At 49.9% G+C, this 11094-nt stretch overlaps 1 protein-coding gene across 4 annotated transcripts; it reads left to right on the top strand.

Annotated features, from left to right (window-relative positions):
* The first annotated feature begins 1376 nt into the window (after positions 1 to 1376).
* Positions 1377 to 10606, top strand: mmp23bb (matrix metallopeptidase 23bb). Of its 4 annotated transcripts, none has more exons than XM_088612838.1 (9): positions 1379 to 3026; positions 3162 to 3366; positions 6237 to 6379; positions 6755 to 6891; positions 7852 to 8019; positions 9107 to 9271; positions 9370 to 9480; positions 9719 to 9845; positions 10017 to 10606. In XM_088612838.1, the coding sequence occupies exons 2-9, from the start codon at positions 3232 to 3234 to the stop codon at positions 10204 to 10206; spliced, it is 1176 nt and encodes a 391-aa protein (XP_088468964.1). In that variant the 5' UTR covers positions 1379 to 3026; positions 3162 to 3231; the 3' UTR covers positions 10207 to 10606. The 4 variants fall into 4 exon arrangements, with proteins under 4 accessions (XP_088468984.1, XP_088468964.1, XP_088468972.1 ...); XM_088612848.1 differs by lacking the exon at positions 1379 to 3026 and adding an exon at positions 4151 to 4282 and having other exon boundaries at positions 3281 to 3366; positions 5872 to 6379; XM_088612858.1 differs by lacking the exon at positions 9370 to 9480 and having other exon boundaries at positions 1377 to 3026.
* The last annotated feature ends 488 nt before the right edge of the window (positions 10607 to 11094 follow it).

Here is an 11094-nt window from a genome sequence, read left to right on the forward strand (position 1 = left end):
GTCCATAAACGTTTGCCATGTATGTATATACAATGTACATTGTACCATGTATATACATGTACAGTATAAATTGTACATGTATGAAGAAATGAAGTCTTCTCATGATTAGTTCACCATCTAGATAATTTTTTACACTGCATTTTTAATGTGATTAAAACAAGTTGAATATATAATCGGCAATACATTTTATTACCTGAAGCTTGAAGCACACATGCACTAACAGGTCGTGCACATTCCTCCTGCTCCTCAGGGCTTTCTGAGCACAGACCTAAACTAGGGATATGCAGGCCCATTTCCTGTTCCAGCTTCGTTCCTGGTCGCAAAGTTTCTTGAGTCTGAAACCTGAGATGAGAAAGGTCTGTTTAATCAAATGGCTTGTTCTGTTGAGGCTGAGCTGTGAAGCTGGAGTTCCAGACTGTGAAGGGCGTCTAGGTTTCCGCAGGCAGCTGTCGGCTCCGGGCGGCTCTTCTCTGCGTCTCACTGGGCTGAGGGCACCTGGTCTCCGCTCACATGCTGGGAGAACCGGAGGAGTGACCTGGTAGCCAGGGAAGTGTGATCTGGCAGGGAGCCCCAGTCACGGGACATTCAGGGCCCCCCAATCCAAATACAGTCCTCCACAGTGGGGGGAGGGCAGTTGGGTAATCTCCCTGACAGAGGGGTGGGCACTGAGGCGAAGGTGTGCTGCTCTTGTTCCACATTCAAAAGGGAAAGAGAACTTATTCAGTTCAGTTTATTGGTCACACGCAATGAAATGCTTATTTGCATGTATGCTCCAATAAAAGACATAAAAGGAATCACCAAAAACACAAACACAGAACTGCAGCAACGACGAGAAGTCAACATACAGCTTTAAAATAAAAAGTCGGACAAGCAGTTTGAGAAAAACATCAGTGTGCGCCAGTGGTAAGGGTAGAGTTAATCTGACAGCTTGTGGGAAGAAAGTAGCGGGCTCTGTATGTTCGGTTTCACCTGCGGGGCCTCTTGATAGGTTTGCTCTTACAGCAACTTACAGAAGACAGAAAGCCTCCGTATCTTTCAGCTCATCAAGAGCAGTGCGAGACAGGTCTAGCCGCAGGTCTGACGGTGAACAGTCTGAAAAGGCTGACCTGCAGAGTCCACTGGGTCGAGCAGCAGGCTCACGCGTCTTCGGTGTTGCAGGCTGGGCTGGTCGTGCCAGTGAACTCACTGAACTTGAGCTCACACCTCAGTAACAGTAAGAGCCCCCTGCCCTGGTGCCCTGGGTGAGCAGCCACACAGCTGGAGCCTGTTACTGTCACTCAGCTGATGACGAACAGGGAAGAGAAGGCACGTAGGGACAGGGAGACAGGGAGACTGGGAGTGGTGAGAGACAGGAGACAGGGAGGCAGACACTGGGAATGCTGGGAGAGAGTGACTCTAATAGAGAGTAAGAAAGTATCCTGCCTGTCTGTCCAAGGGGTAGAAAATCACAGCCCAAAACTACAAATTTGAGATGAAAACGGAAACCATCCACCTTGCCTTAACTGAAGAATATTTGCACATCTTCATGTACTTGTGAAAGAATGTGTTAGAAACTGCAAGTGTTTATGGATGGCCAGCAGGTTAAAATTAGCAGACTTACACACCCCTTTAGTTGGAAAGTCAGTGTTGTACTATGGTGTTTTGCATTCAGATGAAATTCTAGGTTTTTACTAGATTAACATCGCTAATTTTAATCACTGAGTGAACTCAGTGCAGACATCACATACCTTGACAAAATCAAGACAGCCAAAAATATCCCTACAAGTGTTGTACAGGAACACTGACAATACCTCCTACAAGACTCCACTGCGCTCTCTGTTTAATCCTAAAATGAAGGATAATGACTTAAGTGGCATGCAGACTGTTAAATTTCTATGAAAAATTAGCACCATTTTTAGCAGCAAAGGAAGTGTTGCTTTTGACATGGGTGAGGAGATGGGGGTGAGAGTTGAACAGCTCAAGAGAACAAGTGAGCAGTTTCAACATATGTTAGGAATAGCTTCCTTTTCCAAGGAAAATAAGAACATCTGGAGTCCTGTTCTGTGGAATCCAGATGTACAGTATCAAACCTAGATCCCACATGCTGAGTGTGCTGGGGGCTATACCATCACATTGCGGGGAGGGTTCAGCAGAGGACTGCCCTCTTCAAAGCAGCAAGCGGTGAACTTGGCAGAATTGGACTCACCTATAGGAGAAAGTGGACTTTCCCATGTCCTGCAGGGGCTGGCCTTTACTGCCTGGGAAACCTGTCGAAAAATACCTCATGTAAAGACATATGGCAAAAATTGCTTCCTCTCATCCTTCACATTGTAGTTTGTCAAGTTCAACTTTTGTGGAATACCTAGTGTACTTAATCACCTCCTGTATGTATACACAAGTGTGTTTCTGCTTCTAGGAAGGTGTGGGGGAGAGAGTTTACGTTTCTCTGGACACATGTTACTATCTGAAACAAACAATACTTGAGAAAATGTCCCCACAAAACACAGCTCCTAATTGACAAAAAGGGTTAGGACATCCATTATCCATTCTCTTTTCAAACGTAAAAAGTGCCCCAAACGTTGTTTTTTTTCCCACGTCTGGCACACAACAGCTGAAGCAAAACGGGAAGTTGCCCCAGAGACAGAAACGCAGAGGCGCGCGTGCTTGCGCGTGAGTGTCTTTAATGAGGACCGCTCCCGGGAGCAGGGCGGGAGGGCGCTCCGCCGTTACCAGGGCGACAGACTCGGCCGCCCGTGGACGCGAGCTTGAGACGCCGCCAGCGAGGAGGCCCGGTGGCGGCGGGCGGAGAGGCGAGCGGGAGGGAGGAATGTAGAGGCGGAGAGAGAAACACGAGCCGCCGAGGGAGGTGTGGAGAGGAGGAGGGGGGGGACTTTCGCTGCTCTCCCCCGCAGATGTTGGTGTCCGGTTGTTCAGCGCTGCTGTTCTGAGGACACCGCTGCCTGGCTCTGACACTTCAGGCAGCTCGGGTGTCCCAGCGCTTTCCACAGTGAGCCGAGCTCGCAGGAGACACATTCCTACACACACAGGTATGGTAGCTCCGAGTCTGCTGATTGTTTTGTAATTGTAGGACTGGTGGTGATAAAAACAGTGTGGGTGTAATTATGGACTTGCTTGTTGGTGGTTATTCCATTTCATTCTGATTGTCTCATGTAATTTTGCAGTTGTAGTGCTGCTGGGGCCGCGCAGCAGTGGCTCTCCGGTGGGCCTAGCCGGGCTGGTCCTGTCACAGCGATGCCGCGGTGTGTGAGGACGGGCCGGAGACGGGCCGGGCTGTCTGGACCAGCAGGTCTTGGGGTGCTGGTGGCAGGGCTGCTGATGACGGCGCTCGGCGGGGCAGCAGGGTACCCGAGCTGGAGGGCAGAAATGGTGAGTGAGTGGGCATGACTGGCTTCAGACTGGACACAGCACACTTGTCCAAACACTTTAGTTCAACATAATACTGTATCAGTGCTCCTAAAGTCAATTCACCTTGGATAGGGGAGGTCATTGGTTTCGAGCAGCCTGTTCCAGACCCCCACAACCCTTTGTGTAACAAGCTGCCTCCTGTTTTACGGCTTTAAATGCACTTTCCCTTGGTCTCCACGTGAACTGCTGTGCGTGTGTCGCTGTTCATTCTGAAGAAGCGGTCTGGTCTGTGCCTTGGAGGGTATTGAGTACTTGAATTTGTTCCCTCCGAGTCCTGCTTGTTCAAGACGAAGAAGATTCAGTTCAGTGTGGGGCACTCCTTTGAGCTCAGGAATGTGTCTGGTCACTCTTTCCTGGACTGATTCCTGAGCAATAATGCACGATTATCAAACTGAGGTCTTCCGTACTGGTGCATTAAATAATAGATGTAATTAATTGAAATAAACACCTCAGCATTTTACAAACGCAGCAGTTTCAGGCTGAGTTTCGCATTTTATATTACAACAGTTTATATCTTAGCTGCTTGCACGTAACACTCTGCAAATGTCTACATCAAATGTCTACATCTACATCCACACCTGAAGAAGGCTCCACGGCAGAAACGTTGTGTTCTCTTTCTTCTTTTTTTCAGCATGGAATAAACCTATTACTTGTTCCTTTACATCAAGTGTCGTTTGGTAAATAACTTTAATCCTTAATTATCTCTCAATGTTATTATTCTAAATTATATTATAAATAAAAACAGCATGGAGCAGTCGCCCAGTACACCTCAGCAGTGACTCAGACGCAGGCTTCACAGCTTCTGAGCAGTGATGGTTTCTGAGCAGACAGACAGACCTGGGGAGCTGTGCTTCAGTAGAATGAGACCAAGCAGAAGGTCAGTGTGGTCTGCCACCTGTGGTTACAGCCGCCATCCACTAGATGCCGCTAATTGTGTAATATTGGTAAATAGTCATACTTGAGGTGGAGTAGTCAAAATGGTGAAGAGTTAGGAAAACTAAGTAAGTAGAATTACATTTGCTTGGACTACTAGCATGGTGTGGGGATAAAAAGGATAAATCAGGACAACGGGAATAGGGATTGTGTCTGGATTCATTAACTGCAGCTGTTTCAAAGACAGCTCAGCTGGCTTTCAAAATTGTCTTCAAAGCTGCAACTTCAACTTTTACAGCATGTTGGAGCCACTGCAGGAGACAGACACAGGATTCAAGTTTTTAGCAGCTTATGTACAAGGAAATAAGTTACATTTCTCAGCACAGATAAGGGGATAAGGCACGTATCCAGCAACTTTCCATCTTATTTGAGTTTGGTTCTCTGACAAGTGATTTGATACCCAAGAACCATCCTCCATTATTAATTTTCCAGTGATTCATTTTGACCACACTGTTCAGTTTAACCCTCTGACTGCTCTACCTTCCTGAAACCCTTCAGTGGTGTTAGTAGCTGTTGGAAGGGAAAGCCTGGTTCATAACGGAAAAGATTTTTTGCTGAATGAAGTCTCAGGTCCACGGTGGGGTTTAATGTGCTCAGGGCGGCTTTCTCGGGCAGCCTCGACCCACATGACCTTTGCCCCAGTGCAAAACTGCAGTTTTCACCCTCCACCCCAGCACGCTAATAATAGCCAAAGGAATACTCTACCGCCATTAAAGTCATTGTGCAGAAAATACAGAACATCCTCTCACTCTCCACAACCGCAGCTAAATCAGTAATAAAGAGTGTGGCACTCCTCTCTGCCGCGGCAGGTGTGTGCAGCCCTTCAGAGTGAGGGGTGGGGGGGCAGGAGAACAGACGGGACAAGGAGAGGTGAGATCTTCAGAGAGCGAGGGGCGGGAGAGGGGAGCCCTGCTCTCCTCGCAGCTGGGTGACAGATACTTGTGCAGGGTTGTGAAGCGGAGTGCAGGGCCCAGGCTGCAGATAAAGAGCTGGGAAGAGATGGGCCTCTCCCTGCTGGTGCCAGTCTGGCACAATCCACAGCTCATTGTGCTGTACTGATAATGCACTGTATGGTATTGTATTGTATGGTACTGTATGTACTGTATGTATGTATTGTATGGTACTGTATGGTATTGTGTTCTGCGCTGTAAGACGTTGTATTGCAGTGCACACTGTACTGTACTGTGTTACACTGTCCTGTGTTGAATTACACTGTTACAGAGCACTGTGTTCTACAGTACTGCAGTAAACTGCTGTTTTACTCTATGTGCTACCCAATACTGTATTGGAACAAGTACTGTAAAGGTTTATTCCATGCAAAAAAACACAACGTTTTGGCTGTGGACCCTTTTTCAGGTGTTGGCTTGAAGGCTCCTGACAACCGAAGAAGGCTCCACAGCCGGAATTTTGTGTTTCTTTTCTTCTCTTTTCAGCATTGAAAAAATCTTTACTTGTTCCTTTGCAGCCTACGCATGCTGACACAGCTACCTTCTTGTTTGTACTGCATTACCAGTGCACATCCTTTTCCTGCAGATTTGCAGAGCTCTGTCATGTGAACTCAGCAGCTATGACATAGAGACACCTCCTTGCAGCACAAGTTGGAACTCAAATCAGAGCAGGCCGTAGCTGGCAGCCAATGGTTGGACATCTGCCCTCTGTTTCCAGAGTAGTGACCCCCTCTGGGCTGTAAGAGCGTCTTCTAGAGCCTCCTCACCCTGGAAGGTGCCACAGCCCGGCCAGAGTAGCATCTTCTCATCTTCTTCGCCCGGGAAGACACTCACACTCTTCCTCTCCACTTCCCCTGTCGTCCTCCGTGACTCGCCCTCCCCCTCATGCCCCTTTCCTGCCACCCTCTCATCCTCGGCTTCTCCTCCCTCCCTCCCACGCTGCGTGAGCAGGAATCGGGCCTGTCAGCCCTCCGGCAGTCCTATGTCATTCCTGGAACCCAGGGCCAGCTGGCTGAGGTCCTGGGGGCGCGATCCAGACGCTACGCCATCAACCCCATGGGCCACAAGTGGGAGCACTTCAACATCACTTACAAGTGAGAGCCCGTGAACAGAGGGAGGTCTTCCAGACGGGAGTGAGGGGCGGGTAGGGGGTGGGAATTGGCACAGTAGTCACTTGGCACAGGCTGCCAGCCCCAGATTTCTTCTTTTCTCCAATACAAGCCCCTGTTTTCATGGCACGTTTACGCAGTTTTGCCAAAGCACTGGGATGAGCAGGTCCAGTGCAGTACAAGCAGTGCAGGATAAAATACAGGGTGAAATCTGTGTTGATGTTAATCCCAGAGGGGTTGGCAGTCTCTGAGAGTCCTGTGACGCCCGCCTGGAGAGGCGGCAGGTGGCAGGGAAGAGGGTGGGACTGGGACAGAGGGCAGGGAGACTCCTAATGCTGTTTCCCTGTGTCCGGGAGTCAGGATCACCCAGTTCCCCAGCACGCTGTACCGAGAGGACACGCGGCGTGCCATCAGCATCGCTTTCAACATGTGGAGCGCCGTGTCCCCCCTCAGCTTCACGGAGGTCCCCGCGGACAGCCCTGCGGACATCCGCATCGGTGAGACCCGACTGCACATCCAGCTCCCTGAGCTCCCGGCCTGCAGGGGGAGGACGAGGAGAAGGACACAGGACACGGAAAGGGGGATGTGTGACCCCTGTGTGTTAGTGTTTATGTGTGTGACCCCTGTGTGTTAGTGTTTATGTGTGTGACCCCTGTGTGTTAGTGTTTATGTGTGTGACTCGTGTGTGTTAGTGTTTATGTCTGTGACTCGTGTGTGTTAGTGTTTATGTGTGTGTGACCAGTGTGTGTGACTCATGTGTGTTAGTGTTTATGTGTGTGTGACCCCTGTGTGTTAGTGTTTATGTGTGTGTGTCCCCTGTGTGACTCGTGTGTGTTAGTGTTTATGTGTGTGTGACCCCTGTGTGTGACCTCTGTGTGTTAGTATTTATGTGTGTGTGACCCCTGTGTGTTAGTGTTTATGTGTGTGTGACCCCTGTGTGTGACCTCTGTGTGTTAGTATTTATGTGTGTGTGACCCTTGTGTGTTAGTGTTTATGTGTGTGACTCGTGTGTGTTAGTATTTATGTGTGTGTGACCCCTGTGTGTTAGTGTTTATGTGTGTGTGACTCGTGTGTTAGTGTTTATGTGTGTGTGACCAGTGTGTGTGACCTCTGTGTGTTAGTATTTATGTGTGTGTGACTCATGTGTGTTAGTGTTTATGTGTGTGTGACCCCTGTGTGGCATTTATGTGTGTGTGACCAGTGTGTGTGACCTCTGTGTGTTAGTAGTATTTGTGTGTGTGTGACCCCTTGTCATGTCATGTCATTCACCAAACCTCTTTATACCATACGGTGTTGCGGGAAGCTGGAGGTCTCTCATCCAGGTACTGACCAGGCTCAACCCTGCTTAGCTTCAGTGGGTAGCCAGTTGAGAGCTGCAGGGTGATATAGCTGCTGGCCTTGTGTTAGTTAATGTGTATATGTGTGTGTGACCAATACGTGTGTTTCCTGTGTGGCAGGCTTCTACACATTCAACCACACAGACTGCTGGACCTCACCTCTGCACCCCTGTTTTGACGGGCTGAACGGGGAGTTGGCACATGCCTTCCTGCCGCCCCGTGGGGAGATCCACTTCGACAACCACGAGTTCTGGGTGCTGGGCAGGTCTCGCTTCAGCTGGAAACAGGGTACCCTGCAGCCCCACACTGCCTGCCTCGCTCCCTCTCTGTCCTTGTCTCCCCTCCCTGCCTGTCTCCGTATCTCTCTCCACTCTCCCTCTGTCTGTCAAATTCAGACTCAAAGCACTTTGTTGTCCTGACCAGTGAGTTACAGTGTTGCCAAAGCAATACCAGTTAGCAAAACATTTACACACATTTACAACAAAAACATGACAATGGGAGCATAGCTTGTGCTCTCTGGATAGCCAGGTTTGCCAATGTCCAGTTACTGTGACCAGGGAGTGGTCACAGAGCATGTCCTCTCTGGACAGTCAGGTCAGCCTGTCTCTAGTTTCTATGGTCCAGGCCGTTGTCACCCAGGCTGTCCATTCTGGCTGGCCAGGTCAGTCTGTGTTCAGTTTTGTGGCCACTGAGCACTGGCTAGGCTCATAGTGTCTCAGAATTGACCTGCTTGTGTGTGTGTGCTGCACTGGACTGGCTCTCCATTCAGGATGCAGTTCTTACTCACACCCTCTGATTTTGGGAAGGGCTCATGGATGCTCTGACCCTCAGTGGGAAAAGTGACTTTCTGATAATGGACAAATAGACAACAATAAAACTCAATATCTCAATATCAGCACTTGTCATGAAGTCCTTTTAAATCATACACCGATTTAGATGCACTCTGCTCAGTTCTAAAACTACCATTTATGAGCCCCAGACTGGTTAGATGAAGCTCTATTGCTCAGCACAGCCGGCTGGATTGTACAGGAACGAAGCAAAGTCGTGTTTATTAGAACTGGAAATGTGACACAGATGTCTTTTCGGCTCACAAGGAGCTTTCCACTTTCAAACAGTCCCTGAGCTCACAGACTGAGCTCACAGACTGCACTTAACAGACAGCTGGCAGCACAATGCCTGTTCTCTGTCCCTAAATACCAACAACATAAATACCATAACAGTCGAAGTGATCTGTCGCTGTCTGAGCAGGCATTAATAATAATAAGCTGTCATCAAACTTATGAGCTGTGAAATACTCACGTACTGTATCAGTGGGCGTGAGCTCTCGACTGTCAGAAACGTGGCGGATGACCAGACTCCTGCTTGTGCTGCGCAGGGGTGTGGCTGAACGACCTGGTGCAGGTGGCCGCCCATGAGATCGGCCACGCCCTGGGGCTCTGGCACTCCCGCCAGCCGCAGGCGCTCATGCACCCCAACGCCACGTACACCGGCCAGCGCACCATCTCCCGCGACGACGTCTGGGGGATCCAGCGGCTTTACGGTGAGCCGGGGCCTTCTGGGGCTCGGGGGGACTGGTGGTGGGAGGGGGGGGGTTCCTGAGCTGGCTCTCACTGGGCGTGGGCGTCTCCCTCCCTCCAGGCTGCGTGGACAAAAGGCGCCTGTGTGACCCCTGGGCCCGGGTGGGTTTCTGTGAGAGGAGGAGGGGCTTCATGCAGAAGTACTGCCCCAAGAGCTGCGACCTCTGCCATGGTGAGGGGCCCAGCATTACTGTGCTACAGTGGACACTCTGCTCTAACCAGTGGCTCTGTGCTCCAGTGGACACTGCTCCAGTGGACACTCTGTTGTATCTAGTGGGCTCTGTGCTCCAGTGGGCTCTTTGCTCCAGTGGATATCCTGAAATTCTACAGTAGCATCATATTTTCTCAGTCCTCCTCCCCTTTTCTCCTCCCTGCTCTTTCTGGCTACTTGATTTATCTGCCTGTTACAGAGCCCCCACCAGTGGACACCACAACGGCATCCCCTGCCTCCAAAATCAAGACCAAGCTGGTGCCCCGGGGCAAGATTGTAAACTTCCGCTGTGGCAACAGGGCAAGCAGAGTGCCCCCTAAAGTCAGGTATGGGCATAACACGCCACATATGATACACACATCACACTACACTTAGTTGCATTCTGAGTACTTGAAATGGCTTGTGTACAACAGCTTACAGCTGGCAAAACATGAAATAGTTCAAACTCTTTTGCTGTGCTGCAGGAATCTGATCAATTTCTGGATTTCTCTCTCTAGCTGGTATAAGGATGGGGAGCTGCTGTCTTCCTCTGTCCCGGGCTACATCTCCATGAAGAACCACGAACTGCGTATTGTTGCTAACGAGTTTAACGAGGGCCAGTACACCTGCCGTATCTTGCGCCAGGGTACCATCATCACAGCGAACTCCTGGATAATCCGACTGAAGCCAGAAGAGCTTAGCAGCTGAGAGAGAGAGAGGCTGCACAGCAACAGCCTTTCCACAGAGGCGGTGCGCAGAGAGGCTGCAGTCCAAGCACTGGACACACCTGGACTCAGCTGAACTGGGCTTTTGTCACAAATGCATCTTGGTGGGTTGGCAAAGGACTTTGGCAGCACCCAGGACACAATGAGATGAAAAGAGACAGGAGAACCTCGCACAAGCCTCCTGGGTCTGCTTAGCCATAGGGCCTCTGCACCAGCGATAACACAACGTGATTCTGGCTTTCCTCTGTTGGTCAGTTTATAATTACGCCCCAGGTCATAGGTTATAGCTTGTTACGACTTATACCACCATTTGGTGGTCAAATGAACAACAACTTGTAGAGGACAGGGTCCATGCATTCTGAATAAAATATACCTGCACTGTTTCCATGTAGTGTCTCTGTCTATTGCTGTACATTGGCAGACTGCAGCCTCAGGATTTTCTGCTTTTCATTCTACAATCTGTAACACAATGAGTCAGGGCCGGCAGGGGGCTCTCACCCTGCGGTCCATGTGGGTCCTAATGCCCCAGTATAGTGACTGGGACACTATACTGTAAACAGGTGCAGTCCTTCGGATGAGACGCAAAACCGAGGTCCTGACTCTGTGGTCATTAAAAATCCCAGGGCGTTTCTTGAAAAGAGTAGGGGTGTAACCCCGGCGTCCATGCCAAATTTCCCATTGGCCCTTACCAATCATGGCCTCCTAATAATCCCCAACTATGAATTGGCTACATTACTCTGCTCTCCTCCCCACTGATAGCTGGTGTGTGGTGAGCGTTCTGGCACACTATGGCTGCCGTCACATTATCCAGGTGGATGCTGCACATCGGTGGTGGTGGAGGGGAGTCCCCATTACCTGTAAAGCGCTTTGA

Source organism: Lepisosteus platostomus, chromosome 2 (assembly GCF_059453375.1).
Source record: "Lepisosteus platostomus isolate fLepPlt1 chromosome 2, fLepPlt1.hap1, whole genome shotgun sequence".
NCBI lineage: Eukaryota > Metazoa > Chordata > Actinopteri > Semionotiformes > Lepisosteidae > Lepisosteus > Lepisosteus platostomus.